At 41.1% G+C, this 26,632-nt stretch overlaps 1 protein-coding gene across 1 annotated transcript; it reads right to left on the reverse strand.

Annotated features, from left to right (window-relative positions):
- Nucleotides 1-9,467: 9,467 nt before the first annotated feature.
- On the reverse strand, nucleotides 9,468-23,943 carry LOC310932866 (neurexophilin-1; the record flags this gene model as incomplete). The annotated part of the gene is made up of 2 exons (XM_083896248.1): nucleotides 9,468-10,241; nucleotides 23,887-23,943. The coding sequence occupies 2 exons, from the start codon at nucleotides 23,941-23,943 to the stop codon at nucleotides 9,468-9,470; spliced, it is 831 nt and encodes a 276-aa protein (XP_083752374.1).
- Between the last annotated feature and the right edge of the window lie 2,689 nt (nucleotides 23,944-26,632).

The raw sequence follows: 26,632 nt of genomic DNA on the forward strand, positions 1-26,632 counted from the left end.
AGCGATGAATTAAAATCCCCTGGCCCATGCAACCTCAATAATCAAGTTATTTAAAAGCCAAAATTGAAGTTGTAGTTGTATGTTGAAATCTTTAAGGTGAAGGTTAACACATTACAGCAATGGGAGGCAAAAAGCATCTGCTCCCTGGTGTGCTGTTATCCCCAGGTATCAGTGTTTTATAGCTCGACTTGTAAAATATGCTCTTGCTAAGGTCATGTTTGGATCCCGGGACAAAACATTGCATAATGTCATGTTTGTTCATTTTATGCATTTTATAAATCATGTGCAATTTAGAAGAATTTGAGGACATTTCTGCTGATTTAAGATCTAAGCTCTAATTCCAAAGTGTTACAGGTGGAAGAGCTGACATTATTCTTTAGTTAACGAGCAGGAAAATATTTGCTGAACAGAGAAATCTGTCACTGAAATGAGCAGAGTGTCAGCACATTATAGAGAACGTTCTGAGAACAGGGACAATAGAAAAACCGCCCCAGCAGTGCCAAGTTAAAACAACATGTGTTCAGATGTTGAGGTACTGAATATCTGTTCTATGGCCATTAAGGCAATTCAGATCTGCTATTAGAATCCATCATGAGTGATTTGATCACATGCAGACAACCCTGAGTGCACATGTAAACAATCCCTCCTTGATGCGTCCTCAAAAATATGAGCACCAAAACACTTGAAAGAAATTCAAATTCCTGAGCACGCATGAACGCAATCTGTTCTCGGTATGCTTTAGTGCCCATCTCCTCGGCTGACGTCCTCTGACCCTCTGCAGTTTCACAGTATTTTTAGGCTTTTCAGCATGCGTACTGCATGTTCATTTATTTACATTCCCTTATTAATATGAACACTGATCATCACAGCGGTGACAGTCTCTCTCTCTCTCTCTCTCTCCGTCACGCACAGACATCAGACACATCTGAAAAGACGTCATTGTGTATTTGAATTCACGGTGGGAGGAGCAAGATCCCATTGTGTGGTCACAGGAGAAGCCATTTAAATTTAAGCATTCATTTTAATGTCACATGAAATTGGATGAATGTTCTACGGTCTGAATGGGGTCCTTAAGATTTTCACAACAATGTCACTTTCACGTTATGCTGGAACTTTAGATGACCTCTTTCCAGGGAACCATAGCAACACATGGAAGTGAGGCGAGGTCATGCGTGGACAATGGAGGACGATCTACGTCCGTGAGACATACGAGTTACGCTTCTGTCTCCATGTATTTGTTAGCTTTACCACTCCATGCTCTTACATCACAACATTTCCAAAGAAAAATCAATTTAAGTTTGGGTCACACACTCCAGAACACTGGCCTGAACACTGCCTTTAAAATAGAAAATGCCATTTTAGTCTTAAATTAACTTCTCTGGTATGCAAAATAAATGAATTCCAGATTAATTTCAGATTCCTTGGGCTTAACATGCTTTATAAGCTGAATAAATCTCCCACCACATGTATTAAACCATTTTCATTCGAAGAGTAGAGCAGGTGTAACTGCGCTTTTACCCTTTTTTGATCACTTCCGTAGACATTTTAGCACTATATGTGAATTACTTAATAATTGGGCTGTAGACCTCTTATAATTTGCTGAAATGTCACAGTGAGGCTTATTACATATCTATCCATTGACAGTGAACGGTCACATTTAAAGTCTTCCACTTACCTTGCTGCAGTGGTCTCACCCTCTATTGTAGCGTTCTCTGTTTTACTGAGTTGAAAACCACTGATTTTTACTTCTTTCAAAGCAATTAATTAAATTCTCTGTAGCAAGAAATTTATTCAGACATTTTATTGATGGGCCATGGCCAAATGTTTCTATTATGTATAACAAAAGTCTAATCAAAGTATTACGAGGAAACTCCTTGCAGTTAAACAACCATTTTGTCATTTCACCATAAACTGTGTTTTGCAACGTGAAGGAGCTCTACTTTTGCAGCTTTCATGCATGTGCCATTTGTAGGAAGTTCCCATATGGAGATATGATGCTTTTATGTGCCTGTTTCCACTGCCTCCAGCTCAGTCCTGGTTTCAGCAAAGCAGTGAATTCAGCAGGACACAAGCCTCGGGCTGGTTTTGCTACCAGCCTTTGGTTTAAAAAAAAAAAAAAATCTATATTCTAAATAAAACAATCTAATAAAAAACTAAATTCAAAATACAAAGAAAATAGAAGGAGCAAAACTAAATTTTCCTTGTTTAATTTTCTAAGGATAAAGAGGATGCCGATGATGACAGGTTTAGGTGTCAGCAGCTGAGTGTGCAGATTGCTGGGTCAGTGATGAACTCATGCAAGAGCACAGGTAATGATGTAATGTGTTTGTGGCGACAACAACATAAATCAGAGAATTTGGAGGGGAATGTGTTTTAAGGTTAGCATATGTTAACGTTTAGGTTAAGGCTTTGGCAGTTATGTAGATGAAGTTCTGAGGATGTCTGTGGATGCATGCACGAGTTTCTTGCGAACAGCCTTAGTCCCAAGAGACCGTCAGCGGAAACAAACCTGCGGAAGTGTGTGGTCTGCGTTGGAATGAGGTTATAACTTGGGGCAGTAGAGGACGCTCAAGGGAGAAGGCGAGATGAGGATGGGTTGGAAAGACGGTGCCACCAAGGCCAAGGAAATCCATCCAGCCACAGTTTTTGAAGGACAGGTTTCCAATGAGATTCTTATCCCGTCAACCCTTGGGCTGGGCCTCTGTCTGTCTCTCAGTGGGAGAGACCTCCTCCCCACGAGAGCATGCCGCTTCTGCCTGAAGGTTATAAAGCGGGGGAAAAAAATGCAGAGTGGAGAGAACAAGCTGGCAAGAGACAATGATGGAGAGGTGGAAGGCTAACCTTTAGCAGCTCTTGTTTTATGTCTCCTTCTCTCTTCCCTCTCATGTTTATCACCTGATATGAGCCCTCAGCTCAACACCATTCTCTCCTCTGAAGACTTTGGCATAAACACTTCTCAGCTTCACGAAAAGAGGAGAAACTGTAATATTTCACACCTCCCTCATTCCCTCCTGGTTCACCAAAACACACACACATACAGTACAGGAAGACGGCGACAAGACTTGCCAAAAGTGTGTGTGTGTGTGTGTGTGTGTGTGTGTGTACACGACCACACATTTACACCTGATAGTCTTCTACAAGAGTGAATAATTACTTTGCCAAAGGGCACAACTGTGATCCCTGGCTGGTATTTAAAGCCTTGTCACTGAATTTAAATCACCTCTACTCTCTATCACGTCCTTTAGTGAAGTGGAAATCCTCTTTTTGGGCTAATACAGAGATCACAGCCCGACTGATAACATTGTACCGTACAGGCACCACAGCTTGAGTTTCCACATTGGCACAAAGGCATGTGAAGCTGTTTGCTGTCACCACCTGCAATCCAAACTTCCACTTTCTTGTGTAACAAGATGCAGAGGCGCGCACAAAAACCCTGAGTTTTGACATTAACAAAGTATTTTCCCTGTGTAAGAATGATTTATTGATAAAACTCTTTGAAGCGGATTTAATGAGGGTTGACCTAATGGAGGTTTGTGTGAAATTCTGCTCTTCTAATCAGTGCAATATTTTATTTTATTTTTCAAACAAGTTGTAGCCTAAGGCCATCCGTGCTTTCTTTCCCAACAAACTCTCACAGCGTCCACCGTTGTGTCCTCAGCCCCTTCATTCACATTATTATGTGTCCCATGATGCTCTTGGGCAGCAGAGATTTGGCCCACCTGCTTGTCCACTCAGTTCCAGGCTGTGTGATTGGCGTGGCGGAGCAGAGCTGATGTTGGAGCATGAAACCACTTAAGGCGTGTGCTTGTCCGGGTGTAGGCAGCAAGTACATGTACACATTTGCATTTGCACATTTGTGCTCTCGGTGAGAGGGTGACCATGACCGCCCTGACACACAATCCAGAATATCAAAGAACATCAAGGGCATTTGAATTCCGCGAGAGCAGCGAGGTAAGATACGATAATAAATTGCATCAGGAAGGAACTGGTATCCAGGTAACAAAAGCCCCTAATCAGTTTCTATAAGATCTGCAGTCTGTGTCCGACATGATGTGGAAGCAGATTAGAGAGACACATTGACATGGTTTGTCATACAAAATACACACTGTCATTAATAATTGACATATACCTAATGTCAATAGTTTAACCATGTTTCTAGGTGGGAAACGTCTCTGAAATCACATTTATAAGCCAAAATCTATGAAACCCTAAACTAATGATATTATCAAGTTGGTTGGTGGGCTGCACCAACACAGCATTCAGAAGAAGCATGGGTGTGTGTGTGGATAAATCAGTTCTATAAATGAAGTTTTTTTTGTTATTATTATTGATAAACACAATTAGATCAAAAACAAAAATTATGCCTGGAAGATTATCCCCTTTGCAGGATTCAGAGACTGATTTAATGTGACTGTTATGGCAAAACCTGTATCATATTAGTAAGAGATGACTGATGAAATCTCCTTTTTATCCTCTCTCTCTCTCTCTCTCTCTCTCTCTCTCTCTCTCTCTCTCTCTCTCTCTTTTCATAAAATCCTCAGTATCACTTAAACTGATATACCAGGCTAATCCTCGCTGCTGATTTCAAAGTGTGAAAAAGAAGTGTGGCTGCGCTCTGAGTTTGTCAACACTGTTATCAAGGGGATGATGTTGCAGGGTGCAATATCTACCAGCCACTCAATACGTGTGGTGTAATATGTCATGGAGGAAAATTACTGATAATTATTATACACTACAGGATTAAATTGCAAACCTGATAGCCTTGTTTTTTTAAAACAAAGTGCTAACAGGGTGTCACTTGTCCTCATCTTGTTACAAATTTTGTCTATTTTATTCAGATACCGCAAGGTTACTTTTCAGAATGTCTATTTATCATTTTAAGCTTTGCACGCCTTCTCCCACCTCCTCGTGCCGCGACAAGTTATTTTTTAATTGACTATCAGCCAGCTGCCCATTACTCATGCTGAAATGCCCTTCCATTCTGAGAATGAGACTTCTATTCTTGAATTGTCCCCATGGACAAACCGAAGTCTCACTTCTTAAACCGTAAAACCTTATGCGTCATTATCAACAGCTGTTTCTTGCCGTTTCAACCCTCTCTGTGTGTGTGTCTTTGCATGTGTTGCAATGTGTCCGTGTGCATGTTTGACCCAGAATTCTGCTCTCATGGATTTCACATTAACCTCAATCCTGCTTTCTTCCAAATGAGATTTCTATTCTTTTGTCTCTTTGTTGACTTATTTGCTTCCCTTTCATCATCTCTGGCAAGGTTATCCTGAGGCAGGCTGCACTTTTATGGGAACAAGGGGGCGTGTAGGAGGGGTGTGGAGGGCCAGGCTTTGCCGCCAGCCATGCCTTAATCGATCTTGTCTAAAGGGATGTTGTGAGCTGAATGTTTGAACCCGTCCCCTCGTTAACAGTTGTCTGGGATTTAATTAAAAAGAAGAGTGAATTTAATGACAATTACATCTTAAAATGAACGTGGAGTACAGAGATGCACAACAAAGAAATCGACAGTGGGAGAGTGGGGGGAAGACGAGGCTAATTAGGGAATGCAGTTGTGTTCATGCATCATTCCAGCTGAAATATTTCCTTCCCCTCTCTCTCAACCCCATTTCCCTCTCTGCTTTTTTCCCCTCTCATTTCTCTCTGCGTGTATATCTGCAAGAGCCCTCAGCAAAAAACTGTTTGCCACGTCTTTTTTTGTTGCCATTGGCTCACAGTATGGGTAAGCGAATAAAAATAAGAAGAAAAGAAAAAGAGACCTCTGCATTGTTGACACACTCTTTGTACCTACAAAGCACAAGCGGATATAAGAGCGGACTCTGTTTCTCTAAAATTGAAGTGGCTCAAGTACTTCTGGACTTTATTGAACGTTAGAATGTTGAAAACCACAGTAAATGCCATCGTATCAGCCATACAGTATATACCATGATGAACAAAAATATAAAACAGACCACCTCCACTGCATGACCCACATTTAAATACAACTTTATTCAGATCTGAGGATTCTTAGCTTTTATATTTATATATAATTTTATATATATATATTTACGTATAATCATGTTTTTGACTGATTTTGTTGCTATTCTTTGCTGAGTAGACCAGTGTTATTTTGCAGTCTCTAAGGCCAAATATCCACGTCAGTTGGCACAAGATGGGTCAACAGTTAAGGCTGCTGCCGTAGTAACAACACTGTCCATCCCACAGCCACACGACTGTCTCTTAAAGTCCAGCAGCCTTTTCTTTAACGAACACCGAGGAAGAGGAGAGGGTGGCATTTCAGTGAGAGTATTGCTGTAAATCCGGGAGGATTGGTAAGGAGCAGAGTGAGGGGCTTCTTCTCCACAGGTAGTGTCCTTGTTTTTTTTTTTTTATATGAATTTAATGCTCCGGGCTCGTGTTGTCCAGTTTTGATTCCACCGTGTGAGAATCTCACTTCTCTCCAGATGCACTGCGGGGGGGAGAGGAGTATTGAGGTTACTGGGGCGTTTCTGTGTTGGGCACTCTGTTGGCATGCACTTGAGGAGATTTCATGTCCTCACAATCCAAGGGCTTATGTAAAATGCTTTGAACAAGAGAGATAGAGAAAAAAAAAAAGCTTAACCAGCACTTCTTGAGACTGTGTCTGTGCACTCATTTGTTTGATGGGATATAGATATACAGAGAAATAACTAGATAAAGAACATGGGACAGGGGTTTCTCATTGCTGATGTTCAGTTGGCTTGGTGTTAAGCTCACAGAGATTAACCAGCTTAGCTCGGTGCGGTGTGCTAGAGGGCAAGTGGGGCAGCAGTGAGGAACTAACCACTGCAGGGTTCAACGCCAGGGTAAGATAGGGTAAGACAGGGTACGGAGGTAAAGGCCAGCCAGCTGGGTCACACACAGGAAGAGGACAACAGCATGAAGACAGTGGAGTATGGCTCAGATAAATGCAGACATCAGGAAGAGCATGAGGAAATGGATGAACAGAGAAACAGGCTGGATGACACATTCATACACACATTTGTATTTTATCCAGCATTTCCAGGAACTTCAGACATAGAGTTGCTTCCAAACCAACATCTCTATTGTATGTACCACTGAAATAAGAGTTAAATAAATACTACATAAACCTCCACTTTTTTTTTTTAATCACTTTTGGCTCTGATGGTAGAATCTGAAAAATCTGCTGTGATAAAAAATAAAAAATGCTTGTCACTGCAGGAGGAGAGAGATGGTGCTGCAGTCTTTCCCCTACAGAGTAAATTAACCCAGGTAACAAAGACCTGTGCAGATTTACAGGTCTTTGTCACCCTCTTTAAGACCTTGCCCCACCAGATGTGTTTTTCTTCTTCTCTGTGATTCATTTGTTAACAGCGTCAATCTGAGCTTTCACATCAGCAACAAAATATTGCACAGCAATATTAAGGCTTTTATTCTTTGATGTACTTCTTTGTAAGATTTGCTTTTGACAAGTGACCAATCAGAATGCATTTTGTTGATGATGACTCATTGAAATAAGCAAACATACCACATACCAAAGACTTTTTACAAACAAACAGGACCTTTCTCAAATCTGTCCATCCTGATGTGATGAAGTGGTTCATTTTAAGCTCCTTCACTAATCAAGCTCTCCTTTATTTTAGAGTCAGATGTGTTCGGCTACTTTAGTTCAGTAAAATGACTGTAGATGCTGATTTTAGTCTGTTTATTCCTTTGATGCATTTATTTTTTCCTGGTCTTTTGACTCCATATTACTCGCAAACTCTTATGCCTGGCCTTATCTCCCCCTCCCTCCCCAAACAGGAGGCTAGCTTCATAGTGACCACTCACTGCAGCATCAGCACACCCGGGACATCGCTTCACAGTTCCAGCCAAGCGGGCACTGAGACAGATCTCCGCTATATCCCTTATGTCACAGTGTATGAGCATCAAACTAATAATCTGATATCACTGTTTAATGACTCTTCACACCTATCTTGTGACTGTTCGTCTTTAATGAACCGAGAAATCATTGTGTCCTTACAAGCAGGATGGTGGTAACCTCTCAGCACACAAATGTCAAGTTGGCTAATTCATAGTTCCATTGTGCACTGCTCTCCTCTGATATTGTTTGCCAGAGCGACATGTGATGGGCCAGCCAGTGGCCATTTATCTTGATGAGAGCAGTTAACTCTGTGCTGAGCTTTGGCTGCCGGCTCCACACAAAAACACAACAACCCCCCTCCAACAACCTCTTATCCTCCTACCCGCTGACTTGATTTTTAGGAATGCATTATGCACTCTTGTTGAAATCTTAATTAGTTCTAAAGGAGATTAAATTATGTGTAATTATTATGATAATATTTTCATTTATTCAAGATAACGGCCTACTTTATTGAACACAGTATTTGGCAGGAGAGAGCAATCTCCCCCACACAGTCAAAGTTATCAAGGCGTGAAATCAGGAATCCTGACGGCAACAAAATGTAATCTTTTTCATACAGAGGGGACAATAGATGGAGCTGCATACTCTACATCTCCTTCTTCACTTTAATTAAAAGAGCTCACTGAATCTCTCCCTCTCTCACTCTCTTACATGTTGAGGGCCAATCCCGTCTCTCTGCAGAATCCAGTTGTTTCCCTTGCACTGAGCTCGTCTTAAGCCCTTGTCCCGCATCTTTGTTACAATTGCTTTGGCTTGAAACTTCTTGTGTTTCTTTGTTCTAGTCTCCCTTTCTTCTCTCACTGACGTGGCGTTGACATAACTGACGGATATAGTGAGCAATTTCATTTTGCAGGTAAACACGCTGTGAAACACATTGTGTGACAGTGAATGAGAAGAGAAACTTTCTTATGATCTAGTACAGACTCGTGAGCTCACATAAAAATATGCCCTTTTAAAAAAGACCCAGAGTGTAACCTGAATGATCCTGTGGACAGTTACTCTTTACATTCATCTAGTTTTTCTAAGTGAAAAAGCATTTTCAGTTCCCTCTGGAAAGTTTCACAGTACGATCACTTTCATTAAACTATCTTAAATACTCTTTGATGTTTGTAATTAAGTCGGTTTTTTTTTAATACAAATCTCTGCTGTTTGACGGTGCAACAGACTAAAAGATGATTAAAATGACATTCAGACAATGGTGACAGATGACTTGATGAAAGACAGAAATAGCTGGCAAGAGACTGGTATTTTAATACTGGATTGAGGTAATAATGTGTGTTTGTGTGTTGGCGGTAAATGATTTTCAGTACCAGTTAAATGCTGCAGTTAAGTATCCCCAGTTCTTCACTGTCTGCATACTGTAGTTTTTGTTTTGCATATATGTTTTTACATTTTGTAATAGGCTACAGAGAAGGTTTTTCTTTTTGATGTCTTGCTGCGACTATGGTTTTTACGGACTCTTTACAGCCTCGGTTACCTCCTTGTGTGTTGCAGTCATACTTAATCAGCCCCCATTATCCTCTCCCCCTCCCACCTCTCCTCCTTCCAAACAAGTCCTCTAGCCCGAGGGCAGATAGGGCATCTCGTTATGATAGTTGTAGTCCGGGCAAACCTTCTGCACCAGACGGTAGTCTGTACTGTAGAAGGATATGTAGATACAGATGACCTTGAAAGGCTTAGAGCAAATCCAGGACACATGGCTCTGAATCTGCTCCTGGAAGCAGGTCTTGGAGGGGTCGTAGTTGCACAGGGAGGTGCGCTTGCTGCGATCCACTTTCTCATAGTCCACGCGGCAGTTGAAGATCTTGGAGTCCTTAGGGTAGACCACACTCTGGCGCTCCAGGTCAAACTCCACGGCCTTGACAGGTGGCACCAAGCTGACCGAGATGTTGCCCTGGCCCGTAGAATTATGGCGGAAGTAGACGCTAAACGTGCCGTTACCATGATCCACAATCTTGCCAGTAATTAGCAGGTTAAGCCTGACTGTCTTGATATTGGAGTAGAAGTCTCCCCAGCCAAACATCTTCTTGAACTTGCCGGTCTTAACAATGGGCCGGCGTTTGACCCTGGAGCTGGAGGTGTCGGGTTTGAGCAGGTCGCTGCCCAACATCTCCCAGAACTCCTGTTTAGAAAATTCCTGCTTGGAGAAAGGAATAGGGGAACGGTAGGGCAGCTCCAGAGAGGTGTCATTAGCTGCTCTGCTCTTACTCTGAATCATCCAACGACTCAGGGGCGAGAGTGGAGTCTGGCTGCTCAGGAGGCCCACAGTCTTAGAGGAGACATCTGAAGAGCTCTTTGAGCTGATGGAGTCATCTTCTTGACCCAGAGCCACCTGCAAAAGAAGAGGTTCAAGGTGGGGATCGAAGAAAATAGAGAAGAAAAGTAGACATTTATTACCAAGGTAGAAAGAAACATGGACAGAAAACAAATTAAAGGTTTAATCGATACTTAATTTAGAGTTCATACCTCAAGTGGTAGTAACCGTGACATTCTGTCAATGTTATATATATATAAATAAGTGCTTGAAATTTCGCAAGTATTGCTATTATTACATTCTCGTGTTTACTTCAGCTGTGAGACAATATACACTTTTATGTCTGTTTTTCACAGAGCCGATACTGTATAAGCCCCTGAGCTTACTTGTAATGAGCTCACGTGCCTCCTCTTAGCAACTGGAGAGGTCAGAGGGTTCAGAGAACAGAAAATCCACAACAAAGTTGCATTCACACAAAGTGTTACCTCTGTGGTCCTTGACAGTTTAATCAATGTTTTATTATTTTCTATAAATGCTCGACAGTAATTCTGTAAAGCAACACAGCTGTGTCATCAAGAAATGCTTTCTAGTGTTTTTGTGACAACACAAACTGGAAGTTGATTTATAAACCTCTGAAATACTGGGAAAAAAAAGGCGACTGAATCATCGACGCAGGAACTAGTTTCTCTAATTTCTACAAATCCAAAATGTTTCCCTTTCAAACAGTTTTATTTTCTCTGAAACTAACTCAGGAAAGGTCACTTGAAGATCAGTGTTCTAACATGAAATCTTGTAGGAATAAACTCATAGACTGAGCTTTTTTTTGTTTTAAAGCGAGCTTCTTGCTTCTAAGGCACTGCAGTGAGTCTGAGTACAGCGGAGACCACTACTGCCTCCAAAGATTTGGTTTGAGGATCAAAGTGTTGGAAGAACGGAAGGTGGGCAAGCGGGGAAGCAAAGAATAATATAGTAGTCGTAAGGATAATATCCAATTAAAACTCCAGTGTTCTAATTAAAGGCTTAATCTGTATCGACAAACACTCAAAGCCGTCAAATCTGCACATCAAATGAGCAGGGACAAGGAGTGGGGGTGAGATAAGATGATGCTGCTGTGCTCAGCACTAGTTTTGTGAAGAGTGTGAATGTGAGAGCAATAAAATGGTTGATTATTCCACAGTTATGATCTATTAACATCTACTGTTCGTCTAAATTGCAATGGAAGCATCCGGCGTCATCGTGAATGTGGCAGTGAAACAAATGCACACACGCGTGTCATTTGTGAACTGTAAGTTGTAGTAAGCAAGAACAATAACTGATGCAAATGTGAACGGCAGAGTAACTTGGAGATTTTACCATGATGCATAATGCATGCATTTGTGTCTGCGGTCTGATCCACCTACTGTCTTGACTGCCAGAGCTTCCACATACTGGCTTAGTCAGGATTATTAAGTCCAACTCATTTTTATTCCAGTTTATGCAGGTTTTCCTATCTCTCTCAGATTTGCTCCCTCGCACCACTGTCAGTCAGCGATATTGATTTTCTGTCTCTCTAAAAATATGTATTTCCTCTCATAATAACGTGTGTCGTATTTAAACTGCTTTGCAAAGATTCCTGTCGATGTGGTCTGGTGTTTTGACTCAGATGAGAGCGCTCCCCCCTCTTCCCTTAATCTGGCGTTACTCCCGAGGGGATGTTGGAGGCCAGACACCGTCTCCTCCAGTTTCGCATCTGCTGCTACGCTAGGCTGCTGCTCAGATCCTTCAGCCTCCCAACAGGGGCCAATAACAGTCCTGACAAGGACTCCTTCCCGTCGAATAAACCCTTTAATAATGAACACAAATTTTAAAAAGCTGAAAACATATTGATCTTTATCTTTTCATGTGTATCTTTGTTTTTCAAAGCCGGGACTTGGGGCCAGGATTGATGACAAATGAAACATTTCCCGTGACTCCTATTGAAGGACTAGTTTGTGTTTCATTTCTCTTCTCCAATGAGCCAGTGGGTCCCTAGGTGGAGGATAGAACTCTAGAGGGTAGCACTCTGCTAACCTCCCCAGATAGCACTTAGGGACCCTGCGGTGTCATACAAAAAAAAGCCCTAGGGTCCGCAACAAATCACTTTTTATTCTTCCCCTCGCTCTCGAGATCCTGATCACTGCGAGCTCTGTCGCTTGCTTGTAATTCTCACTCTTACCTGAGCAAATGCATATTTCAGAGTGCTTGCTTGTTGCTTACTCTCTCGCACAGTTTTCATTAGCGAGCCTGAGAGGCCAGGCTGGAGGAGAAGAGATGAAGTGAGCATTGTGCTATTGTTTCACAGAAGATTTAAGTGTCTGGCACTGCTGGTGGTTTCAGATTCCGTGTGCATCATTGTCAAAGACAAATGTTAGAATGTGCTTAAATGGCTTTTGAGGGGCTCTGGCGCAAAAAGCCTGAACCAGAGCTGTAATGATTTTTTAAATTTAAATTTACGGGTAAAATTTCTCATGTGTGGCCAGTAGTCTAGCATTTTACCTCCCATCTGCATTCACACATTTTTTTGGGGGGGAGAAACCCATTCATGGTGCTTAACGCTCATGCCACTGCATTATAGGATTATATGAGGTGTAAGATTTAACTATCAGCACGTTTCCAACTTTGACACAAGCGACATAAGCAAGTTGAAATATAAACTATGAGTTCACTGTTGTTTCCACGCTGCCTACATTTTAATGCATTGCTTTATTTTAATGGGATTTTTCACATTTTTAGCATGCACACCCTGCCACTGCTTTAAGTACTAGTCTGCGTTGAGTATTCATATCACTCACTCATAATGGTATTTAAAAGTGTAATAAGTCAATCTTCTGTTGGTCACTGTCATGACATTCAAGAAATGTTTTAATCGCTATTTTTCTGATGCTGTGCTTGAGGTCATATTGTGCGCACATTAAACTGTCGACATAGTGTCGCACGGTAAAACACTGCTTTAAAAAGCCAGAATGAGTCCCTTCCAGATGAAGTTTGTTTTGTTTCATGAAGCTTGGCAAGAAGCTTCCAGGCCTTAAGTACTGTAGGCAAAGTGTGGGCGATGGGCTATCAGGTCATAGTGAGGGGGTGGAGGTTTGGGGTGATTTTGTCATTTGTCATGTGCACTAAGTGAGTCAGTGAAATGGCTAGAGAAGATGGGAGGTGGCTGCAGGCTCTGTCGCTGTGGTAATTGTGAGTCATTCAGCCTCAGTAAGCACAGGCCCCAGGACTCTCTCTCAGCAGGGATTGTGGGGAGGGGGGGGCAAACCTCGCAAGCCTGCCAGCTCGGCAGGCAATAATCAGCCTGTTACAGTGACAGGTACAGCGTTTTAACCCCCTACTCATAGTGACAGAAGCACACTATTGCCATAATATAGCAGAGAGATCAGGGCGCCACTTAACTGAAATCTATGCCATAATTCTGAGGACTGGTGACAGAGTGATGCATCAACCAAGGAAACAGGATTATGTTCCAAAAATAGACTTGCACATGAGCTAACTTATATTTAGACTTGTCAATTTTCTGAAAATACACAAATGACACTTTTATCATGTATTTATAGATTACAAAATCTTCCCAGTGGAATGATAAATTATGACATTAAATTTTAGATCAAATTATTAAACTATAACGAGACTAAATAGAGCAATTAAGCCTTTTTTAATGAGCTTTTAGTTCATTGTTTTTGGTTTTGGTTCACCAACCGTTTCATTCAGTGTGCAGCCACAGCGAGCAGCTGTTTGCTGGATATCAGTTATGACTACCTTCTCAATGCAATGTCACTGACTAGCTGGAACATTTAGCAGCTAAAGAACCAGATTTCTCTCTTAGGATTTTGTGGAGAAAGTGCATCAATAAATGCTAATGTAAATACAGTTTTGTCCCAGCACTGTTGCAGAATGTTCCCAGAAACGTACTGCTTTGCTTTCATCTTCTCTCCATTTCTTCCCAAACCAGCACTTTAAGCTAAATCTACATTTAGATATTATGCCAGTCTTCTATTATCTTATGTCCTTCCTCCTCGAGCTGTTGGATGACACTCTGACCATCTATTGTTTTGTTTTTATCATTTTCTCACTGTTGTGATGAAAGTATACAGTTTAACTGTTGTGTTTGTAATGCACCAGAGGGTGAAGTAACACAGTTAATGCAAACACTGCTTTTGTATGGACAGGGACCTCTTAGGAAAATGTTTGCATTAAAAGTCAAAGACCTGTTTTCTAACAAATACAGTTTGTTGTGGCCTAAACCTTTATATATATATACATATATATACGTATATATATATATATATATAAAAAACCTCAGCCAGTGTTTTTAAGCTTTCTATGCAGCCCCTGAAGTGACATGAACAAAAAAAAAAAAAAAAAAAATGACGAAAAAATAAATTGAAATCCTGAGTTTCCCCCCCAAAAAAAAGTTCAAAAAAATGTTTTTTTCAATTTTTCTTTTCATATTTTTTTTGGAAACTCAAGATCTCGACTTTGAAACTCAAGATTTACATTTTTTTTTCACTCCGTGACAAAGCTCCGTAGCTTTCCCTCTTTCATGGATCTGGAATAAAATAAATGGATTCATTGATTGAGAAACATTAGTTGCCTTTTGAGCCACCCAGCAGGGATGGAATTGTCCTCCTGACAAAATGCTGTCAATAAGTCGTCCACTTTCATTTGGTTGTTGAGTTGAAATTCTTCATCTTTAATATGACATCAATTTTTAATGACACCCTGGCAGCTACGATTTCTTAAGTGTTCATTAATGCTTTCTTCTTTTTCTTTTTTTTTGTCTGGCTCTTCTCCACACCTCCAGATCTAATATGTTCACTGCAGGAGACTTCTCTGTTACATGATTAAAGTCTGAAAATGGCTGTGCCCTTATAACTAATTATTCTTCTGGCTAGTGTAGAAGAGGTGAGGGAGAGAAGGGTAATTTCACAAGAAACAAGCCATTTGACTCTTAATGAATAATTTACTCCTGTTTCTCGGAGGGGAGGGTCACTGAAGCTTAGATCTGCAGTGGGTGAACAAACTGACTCCTGTGAATCTTTTTATTCTATACTTTTCCCATCCATTTCTTTCTTTTTGGATCCTCCATCCATTTTCACCCAGCTCGTATTGGACAAGTTCAGTTGAACAGTCCCAGTGGATTTGGGCTCATTTCTTATGCCCAGAGAGAAGCCAGGCTCTGAATTGGCTATCAAATTTTTTACTTTATAAGATATCGACAAGTTGGCAGCGCGGAGGGGAGGAGGAGCAGGAGATGGTTTCTTCTCAGTATTTTCCCCAGGGAAGTGGAAGCAAAGCATGGGTTGATGGGACACACCTGATTAAAGCTGCTTCTACAATTTTCACACCTGTCATAACTAAACTGGAACAACGGGAGTCGTCTAATAGAGGTTCCCTTCATTTAAGGCCAATTTATAGAGGTCTCTTAGTTTGATGTAATATTTAGGTATTTCTTTGAATATGTGCTAAGCAGCCATATTACATTATACTGTTTTTGTTCAGCTATTTGCCTTTGAGCAAGGCTCAGTTTGTTTCTGAGAAGGTGCTAAATGTCCAAATCAGACTGGTTTGCAGTTCCCAGCTGGAATGGGCTGTGTTCATTAAAACAAAAATTATACATTCTCTGATCTGATCAGATAATTTGTAGTTTAAGCACAACTCTCCACTACTGATCAGTAGTAGAGAGTTGTGCTTAAGGAATGCAATAGGAGATTCTGTGCCATTCATAGGTGTGACAGACGTGTCGCCTTTACAAGAACATTTGCATGCGCACTGAGCTCATGGGCAACACCAAACTGCAGTCGCTGTTTTGCAGCAGCCTCGGATGAATAAAACCAAATGTGAGGGAGCAAGTGAAATTGGATCACAAGTGCTTACTTGTGAGACATCTGATATGTATCATCACTAAAGGTTTCAACTGCATTGCAAATGGATCAGACACATACTGTAAATATCACTGAGAAACTTCCAAATCCACAAGTTAGAGTCAATGTGTTATTTTTAAATACATGGATGTACTTCATAAAAAAAAAAAAATATTGACCAAAAACACATAGTTGTGGCCTATAAAAACAGAACCAGATTTTAAAAATAGAGGAAGCAGTTCAGAAAATGTTAATGTATCTCTTTGGTCTGGCCCAGCTTTCTTTGTATGAATTCCTGCATGTTGAGTCCGCAAGGAATTGCACACACATTCGGCTCACACCTGCAGTTCCATTCATCCTAAAACAAGAGTCTGGGTCACACTGTCTATGCTAAACATGCACACCTCCTACATTCTTTTACAACATATTGCCCTACTGTACCTGGAGCATGCACAGCTGTATGTATAACGTATACACAGAGGTAACCCTAGACTCAGGGGGGGCCCAGGCAACGAAGCTAATTGGGGCCCTTTACCATCCCTACCCACCCTCATCACCTGTACACTGTAAGCTCTCATAAAATGCAATCATTGCTTTTAGTGAAGGGGCTCATTACTGCCACTCGCAGGTCAGTCTAGGACATGGCTTGTGTTGGTCAGTGTGTTTTGAGAGGTGAGACCTTTTCTCACTGATCCTCCCACCACTCAGAAGGGACTACATGAAGGGGGTTTTGATGTAGCAGCTGTGAACTCCATATTATTGGGGTTTTATGTCATTTGTTGTTATTTATGTTTTTGGGGGCCCTACACCACTACTCATAAACCCTGTTAAAGGAGTTTGGATGTGGTTTGGAATGATGGTAAGCTGCATATTAGGGGGTTTTATGGTTGTCATTAAAATGTACCTGGGGAGGTCCCTTTTTCTATGGGACCCCAAGCATTTGCCTGGTATTATTAGCCTGTCCTGTCTGCGCGCCTCTGTGTATACATGTGCGGTCTCAGACATCCTCGGCCCAAAGTGGACCTGAGCAGTATTAAGTATTGATAATGTTGGTTGTACACCCTTTGGCCATTGCTCTTTCAAAATGAATTGGTGCATTTACAGACAGTAAAGGAGAAATAATTTTCTCTCTGAGTGATCATTTTAACTCATCACAGCACTGCCATTTTCTTAAAGTTGATTTTACTGATTTTTGGTTAACACTAGCAGCTGATACTTGTTCGTAGATTGTGCTTCCAAAACCTTTTCCACATGCGCTTAGTTTTGCACATTATTTAAAAAAATTAATAAATAAATACATTAAAAAAATAAAAACATTCAATGGAGGTTTTCACCCACTCTATGTTCATAGTCAATTGTCTGCTTTAAATGCACATGCACTACCAAATAATAGGTCTTATTGGGGGTTCATTTGGAAGTGGAGCGTGGACAAGAGCATTGCAGCTCAAATGGACATTTATAGAATCATTATAGAATAATTGCTGGTCCTTGTTGCACTTTATTCTGAAGTAACACATTTTCATTCAAATCCAAAAATATCTGCTTCACAAAAATGTTCCTCTTATCCCTTTCATTTTTAAAATATGACATTTTTTTTCCGATCAACCAAATTTCCTGGGGGTTTTTTTTGTTTGTTTTTTTGTGGCTGTGCTGCTGCCTTCAATTGGAAATCCCTGTAAAGACCCTCAGCCGGCCTCGTATGGACAAGTCTGTCTCTGACCCTGAAAATCACTGTACCATCACTGGACAGCATATGCTGGTGAACTGCATTCACATTCACACAGACCTAGAGAACTGAGAATATAAATGGGCTTTTGCTCCCTGGTCTTATTCTAGCTCGGTATCCAGTCACTCCATGATGAGATCAGCATAAACCTCAGAACCTGCAACAACAGAAAAGCTCCAGTTTCTTTCACTGTTCAACTATGCTGACAGCTGGGAGTTCTCCCTTCAAATAAACTCATGGGACTTGTCCAACACAGCCTGTCATTTGAACGCCTACAAATCTGGACACAATTCATTTGAATTATATATTTACACATGTCATCAGTTCATGTTTTCTCAAAGCAATAGCTTTTTTTTTCTTTCTTAAAACATTTATCCTTAGTTATTCCTACATCTTTATCTGGATCCCCTCATAGCTACATCTACTCACTTTTCCCATGATGGCTGAAAGTGATATTTTTCCCCCCACAAAACTGCATTGTAATCCACCTTCCACGACCCAAACCAGCAGATAAACCTTGAGATATTTGTCCAGGGTTTTCCCTGTCTCCCTGAAAGAAATGGCACAATAAATTGTAGTGATGGATTTGAGCAGACAACGTATTCTGTCTCTGGACAGCTCACACTTCACCAGGAAGTTCTGTCAGTGTGTCAAGGAGTGCGCTTTCTACCTGTCTCTCTCTTTCTACGTGTATGACGTGTAGCGTCTCTGAGGCTGGGGGATGGGGGGGGTGTCAGCGGGTGTTCAGGGTGGAAGAGGGGCCACCTCTGGGGTCATACACACTGTGGCTGTGCATAACTCAAGCTGTTTCACCCAACAGGCAGGAAACTACAGACGTTATCTCTTATGTCAGGCAGCTACGATTGTCCACATGTCCTCCATGTGAATATATAGTGTTGTTTTTATCACTGGGTGCTGTATTGTATTTGAACAATATAATATAAGCAGCATTTAAACATCTCCTGTCACAACTGATGTGGTGGCAGAAGGAAAAATATTATGTGGCTTTTCAGCATTTGTGCACATCAAATTTAGGAAGACACAAGTATGACTCACCATTTCTATGGAGAGCAATAGAAAATGAAATGCATATATACTGTACATATAACACTGTCAAACTATAACAAATATGAGCCTTAATATTTTGTGAAAAATAGGGAAATCTTATTTTAGAAAGGTAAATAACCATGCAATCATCTGTCCAAACAAAATCAAACTAGTAATTAGTATAGGAATCAATTATCTGGAGAAAAAAAAGTCTATAAACGACAGTAGACTTTTCCTTTTCGTTGTCAACTGTGCCTGAAAACTGAGTGATGTTTAATCTAAATTCAGAAAAACGAGTGACTATCGTCATCACAGTGCGATGTAAAGGTTGCAACAAAAGAATTGCCTACCCTGTGGATAAATGACTATCAAGGGAAGCGCGTAATATTGTGCTACTGATAATGAAAATGCCACGACCTGATAATTGTTTCCCTCAAATAACCCCCTGATGATCCATCATGCACTCACGGGGGACAGTGCAGGACAGATGTCATCAGCACAATAAACTCTTCTGTTGTCAAACCCTCCTTTATGTTAGTTGACATCATGCCTGAGTTTTGGTTTCTTGTTCCTGTGTTGGGTGTGAGGAAGAGCGTGTGAGCTTTCGCATGCAGAAAGCTACAGCGCTGGGAAAGAGTGACCGTGGACCAAAGACGTGTCCATCCTGCTCTTGTATATTTCTGTTTGCATGCGCTGTATGTATGTGCTGTATCAGTCAGTCAGGGTTTTTTCTATGTTTCTTTGCTGGGTTAAGGTGGTGTTTCGGCTTTAGCTGGATCTGAGTGGACAAGTTCAGTGACCCAGAGAGGAGGACACGTATCTAAAATCATGAATCCACTTTAAGGCGCTGTACACATGAAAACTAGTTCACGTGAATCCGCTTGTTATTTATCGTTTCGCTTTTTATCCGTATGGAACCAGTCTTTTGATAAAACTAATGGTGTTTACAACCAAAATGCTACGTTGGGAAAACAAAACGATTGCATTCGCTGTTGCCATCTTTATCGCCGGGTATCTTCCACTTCTTGTTAGGTCTATTCGCTTCATGATTACTTTTGTTTTTTTCCTTTCATTCTGTCTCTGTGCCTGTATGCAATGTAATATATACTTATTTTAATAACATTCGCTTTACTTAAAAAACAAACAAACTAACAAACAAACAAACTTAATGCTCAACGTCGCCTCCATTTTTGGTGCACGTCATTTTGGGGGGTTTGGTGTAGAAGAAGACATCTCTGAAACAATGCTGTGTTGAACAAATAAGAAGATCATACAGGGTACATTGTGTTTCTTTCCAGATAAGGCATAAGACTTTTTGACAAGCCCGAATTGAGAGAAATCCAATGCTCGAAGAGGTTTGAACAGCGTGATTCTGTGCATTGTTACAGCATGTTGTTTTGTGGTGTTCCAGACAAACTACAGACATGTTTTAATTCAGTGTAATGCTTTTTGTTGTCTCATTTGTTGTATATATTCTGTGGTTAATCCCGTCTTTGTAATAACAGGGCTTTTGGTGTTGTGAAGCTCTAATGTGTATGAACATTATTTGTTCTTAATGGATGTGCCATGTTAAATAAGCTTTTCCTTGCTGGTGGCAAAGTCATATGGAGGTTGATGGTAAAAGTTTAGAAATAAAAAAAAAGAAACCCAAGTAGAACACCATGTTTTCTTTCCTTGTGAGCACAAAAGAGTGCCCTGTGAACATTTACGAATGTCTTCACTCAAATTCAGTCTGCACAAAGTGACAATCAGTTATCAAGCATGACGGTCACTCTCTGTGTTTGCACTGAATGCAACAGGAGGGAGTACAAAGTGGTCCAGGGTCTCACTGCCACAGGGATTCTACCTGAGGTCCATCCCTCAGAGAAAATACTTGTGTGTGAGCCCAGCGTGATCATATGTGAGGAGCGTAGCTCCAGCTCCCCCCAGTGATCTGAACCACAGGAAGGTTACTGCAAATGCAAGGTCAGAATTAATAAAGACGCTCTTTTTTGTGGGTGTGCACATTCATCAAAGTGCAAATATTTATGTCTCCTTGTTCAGTGCAAGGTGACTGAAAGTAAATGTGTGTTTTTTAAAAATTGTGAGCATAACAATAGTATAATCTTATTTTTAGTAATGGTTGTAAAAAATGGGGATACATGTGCAGAGAAGAGTAAAGTTCACCAGAGCAGTCGAGTTCAATATCCTGTGTCAGGATACTTCATTCTTCTGCTTGTAGTAGGTTGAAGGAGAGGAGTGGACTCGTTCACCTCAGCCATTCCAGACTTGGTAAGCCAGTTCAGACTGTCAACCATGTGCTGTGCACCATGAAGGCATGACGCTGCAGCTGTAATTATACATGGATTGACATGTATTTTCCTGGGTGTTTTGTGCAAAAGGAAGAATCCGTGAGTACTACCAATGAGATGTAAAACTTAAAAGGCAGATGTTAAACATATTCCTTTTAACACTTTATCTACACCTCCTCCCACTTCCTCTCATTTCTTTCATCTTAACACCGCTCTCCACAAGCTTTCTATTTCCAGTGTGCCGAACATTGTTCTGTAGACACCTGTCTTTCCTCTGCCTACAGTGTAAGCTCAGTTCGCCAATAATCTGCTGCATCTGTCAAGTGTCAAATTCTTCAATAAATCAATTCATTTGCTGGCAGAAAATAAATTATTATATTATTATTGTGTTTATTAAATAATTAATTTTCCAAGTAAATCTTTGGCAGGTACATCTTCATCTTTCTATATGTGGCACCGTGCTGCATCCATTTGCCTTACTTGCATCAAAATGAGTATATTCAGGTAATCTCCATTTTTTCGTTGTTTTTTTTTCTTTAAAAAAAAGAAGCAATTTGAACGCATCAGTCTGGACGCGGAAAGAAACGCTGATGAGCATTTTACGCAGTTTTCTGACGTTGTGAAGAGAACACGATTAGATAAAAACAGATGTGGCCGTTTTTGCACATCCTGCTTAATCACAAGGACAATGAAAAGGACACTAAACATTCTGCATATTATTCCCTGTATGGTGTCTGCACATTAGCCATTTTATTGGACTGAAACAAATCCACTCACCTCACTGAGTGTCAGATAAAACATGATTATAATTATAATTTCAGTCATAAAGCTAATATGGTCTATTTTAATGTAAAGAAAAATTAACATTTGAAATGCATACTAGAGTGGCGTCCCTTGAGACCTAAACCATGTCTGAGAATTGTTACAACTATTACAACAAATACAAATATCATCCAAATCAAATTTTAATACAAAATATAAGATTATAAATCAGACTCTATTGCATAATAAAAAGTTACTTGATATATTAATTGCTCTATAATTTATCAATGTCACAGATCTAATGAATTACCCAAGATCTCCTGCTGAAGGATGTCATGTATGTTTTACATGGTCCGGCGTGTGTGTGGGTGTTGGGGGAGGGCCTTCAATTAATTTCATTATCATTAGCCACAGACTGTCTGGACTACAATGGGCTGAAGCCCTGCAGCTCAGAAATACGCTCCAAGAACCAAGACAACACAGAAGTGATTGTTAAGCCTATTATCCCACACTCTGTTATCTACAGCGGATGAAAATGCGCTCAGCCCACATATTTAAAGTCAGCGTGTGGTCTCATCTTTCTCTGATCTGTTGAAACAGCTCTGTCTCAACCAAACAAATCGGTGTGAGTGCGTGTGAGTGTGTGTGTGTGTGTGTGTAGAGGCATTTGTAACCGCAGTCGACCTCAAATCACCAAAAGGGTCATTACTTCACTCTGAGCACCTGGGTAATGCTTTCATATGAAAACCACAAGGTCATCCTTGAGGAGATGTGGACACAAATGGCTGCAACAAACAGCGTCTCAACCTCACTTGAAAATGTGCACTGCACTTTTTCTTTTAGACTGCTTAAGCTACGCTGTAGCCGGGGTGTTTGGGAGTTGTTTTCAAGTTTTCTCAGATTTCACATTCAAGGCTACTCTTTAATAGATCTACGATTGTACAAGTGCACACTAAAGTGGAGTTGGAATACAACGTTCAAACGCAAGGTTACTGGACGGGCACAGCTCATGTTTGCACATCTGGTGTCATGGGACAATGGGGGTCCTTAGGATGGGATCAAGGTAGAATAAATAGAAGAGAAGAGACATTTGGTATTGTTGACATTACATCAGTTGGTGATAAAACGGTTGCTCAATTTAAAAGTGTCTCCCACCAACAATTTTGGATTTAATTGTTTCAAACACTACACACTGCACAGTAAAAGCCTGTTTTTGTGTGTTCTGAGAAAAATTTCTATGAAATATGGCTATGGTAGTAAGCATGTAACCTTGCAAACCTCATGGTGCAGCACAGTAAAACCAGAACTGATCAGAGATGTCTTATGAGTGTAAGTTCATTTATTGTAATTTATTTGTGCTTAAACTCAGTATTTTACACGTTTTAATGAAGCACAGTTTGGAGTATAAGTGCAAAAGAATATACTGAAGTAGGTAATGCTTTAATTGGATTCCCTTTTTTTTTTTTTTTTTTTTTAATGCATTTGAAGTGTGCTCTTTTAGATTTTAAATATTACGAGCGCATATACACACTTTCAACACATCCAATATAATTAATGGGATGTCAGTCTACGCACAAAAACGCCCTTTAAGCACCGACTACACCAGAGGCGCGCGCTGCCAGCACCAGTGTCCGGTGGGAATTGTGCACCCGCCTCACCTGAGCCGAGCGGAGTCAAAGTGAATTGTATTGTCTTAATTATTACGAGGTGGTTGAAGAAATATTAGATAGGAGCAGAAATGCGATGAGCAGTGCAGAGTGAATTACCTCTGCATGGAACATCAATGACCTGAAAGACTACAGTTATTTATCACCGCCAATGTGATGCTTCACAGCTTACAGTTTACTCTCACGTGTCGTTTTTTTTAAATATCTTTTGGAAGTTATTGCCGCAAAACCGGGATGGACATTATATTGTAGTGCCCCATTACGCACGGAGGAAACCTAATACACTGTAATCTGGAGCAAGATTCATAATGAGAACTGTGTGACTTTTGCCCTCTCCCACTCTTTTCTTACCAAGCAAGCGGTTCCGTTGAGGAGGAGCAGGATGAAGCCACGGTTGGGATGCATCATTTCGGTGCGTAAAACCCCACAGCTCGTCCCCCCCGGTCGCAAAGAACAGGAATTAAAAAAAACTCCTTCGCACGGGCTTTTTCCTCCTTCAGGACGACGCTCTGCCTCTGGCACCGGGTCCCTCTTGGTTTACGCACGGTCCCATGTCCAAGACAAGGCAATGTGCCGCTTCCTGAAATCTAAAAACCGCCTGAAACCACTTGGAGTCGCCCCTCTTGTCTTGTTCTGTTTCCCCCCCTCTATCCCGGGTTTGAGTCACATTAGTTGGTGTATAAGAAATCCAGGAAGAAGCGGTGTGCTGTGCTCATCCATACAAACAAATAAAGAGTTCCCACCAGAGTGAAACGGGTAGATCACATCTGGTCATCGGTGCTGGTGGAGATCCTGGAGGGATGGAGCCGATACCTTCTGCACAAACTGAGGGCTGCTCAAGACTCAGACTGCCCAGAGTGAACACACGTTTTAACAGTTTCTCTCTCTCTCTCTCTCTCTCTCTCTCTCTCTCTCTCTCTCCCTCTCTCTCTCTCTCTCTCTCTGTGTGTGCACCTCTCCCCCTTTTCTCACCACTTTCTCTCTTTCTCTCCCCCTCCCTTACTCTATTCATCTGCATCTTCACAGCATCTCTCCTTTTCTCTGGTTCACTTTCTCTTACCCCATCCACTTAAATGAGTGCTGCATAAAATAAAATAAAAACATTTGGGACAATTCATTAATTGAATAACTAGTTGCAAAGAAATTGGGATCCCTAACCAATATCAGTTTCCCAGCCTGCAGCAGCTCGCCTCACTTATTCACTCACAACTTTGTGAGTATTTCTCATCAGCAGGCAGGTCAGTGAATCTAATCGCTACTGTGGGTGAGTGAGAATCATTGATTGGGAAAGACGAGGTCTGTTTTCATGCCATGCTTGTCACAACGAAAACAGCTCCAACGTCTTGTGTTAACAGAGGACGAGGCTTTGCATGTGGAATTGAGCACAAATCCTCGCCGTCACGTCATATATGTTGGCAATCAGTTTGTTTGTCCTCCCCACAGGCCTGGCTGTGAAGAGTGTTGATGTATACAGAGAGCACCAATGAACGAGTGACAGTCACCTTGGTGGGATGTGATTAATAAAGACTTCCCCACAGTAAACCACAGTTCATTAGGAGCAGGTTAATGAACTGAAATGCAAGATATCACTATGCAGGTCTCCTGGCTCGAAACAGCTCCATTTCTGTTTAATTAGACTCATAGATGAGCTTTGCTCGCTCTGTCCATCTGTCTCTCTCTGTCTCTCTCCTTGTTTTAATTCCACCCTCTTTCACTGTAAGTGCTTACCTATTTGACAGGCATCACAGATGAAGACCTGCTCTGTATCTCTGTCGGTGTTATTGAGTGTTGGCTCAGCATATTTAAAAGCTTTAGATCTGGTGAGTGTGTTTTTTTTGCACCTGCTAATAATGGATGTGATGTTATCTGCTGGTGCTGATGTAAAAGGGTTAATTGATCTTGGTTCAGAGGTTAATTGGCTGGTGAGGCCTGATGCTCTGAGACTCATACCCCTGGAGGTGCAAGGTCAGAGCTGAGGCTTCCCTGGAGGAGAGCCGGTCCTGTCAGTCCAGTGTGACTGAAACATCCAAGAGAATGGCTGCAGGAAAGTCATCAAGACGACTGCTCGTTTCCTCCTGTCTGACTGTGTGCATACATACAGATTCACTGCTCATTACCATGCAGGAGATGCTGATGAAAGATGGGAATGAGCTCATCAACTTAGGAGGTTGCTTGATCTCTCTCTCTCTCCCTCTTTCTTTTTTATTAGATTATTTCAGACGCTAAACGTGTCTCTGTATAATTCAAGCCAGCTTCTTCGGTTGCCCAGGGTATCAGGGAGCTCTCTGGGAGAGGAAACGGCAACCTATAAAGGGAGATCCGCTCCCCGACCCACAATCTGAAGAAACAGCAACCATAATAAAACGCCTTTTAAAACGGAGCACGTTCATTCAAACACACACTTTCACTCTTGCACATAATTATAGGGCCATAACTCTGTCTGTATTCTCTCTGGGGAGAAGCCTGACAAGCGGCTGCTATTTTTTACTCACTTGAAGAAAAGAAAAAAAAAGAAAAGAAGACAAAAACATTGTGGATGCTAAGATACCCATCATTTGACATCCAGGATAGACTTATCTCAATGTTATTTCACAGAGGACTCACATCAGCATGACAAATAGGAATGCGTGCTTGTGTTTCCTCTTTATTCCTTTCTTCTGCCAAACTCCAATAATTGCACTCAATCATTGCATTGCTTGACACGTAATCCGATTTCACAGTATAATTCAGTTTGAATGAGGAGCTGCAGGCACCAGACAGCCTGGTGCGATGTGGCTTTGTAAATGAGTATTGGCTGCCCTCTAGTGTCTTTAGTCACTTTTACACCCTCAGGATGAAAGCTGAGCTTTTATAGTGAGTGTACTGATTGGTGATATGGGATATTTAAAGGGGCAGTTCACCAAATGAAAGCAGTCAAATGAAGTAAATGCAGATATTTGTTTTTGTTTGAATTCAAGGTATCGAGATTTAGTCGACAAGAGAAATGGATATGGTTCAGTTTGTCATCACAACCGCATTGAACATAATGGATTAAGACACTTGTGTCCAATATCCACCATCACCTTTAGTGATGAGACTTTAGTGTGTGCAACCTCAG

Source organism: Microchirus variegatus, assembly GCF_963457635.1.
Source record: "Microchirus variegatus genome assembly, chromosome: 10".
Taxonomy (NCBI): Eukaryota; Metazoa; Chordata; class Actinopteri; order Pleuronectiformes; family Soleidae; genus Microchirus; species Microchirus variegatus.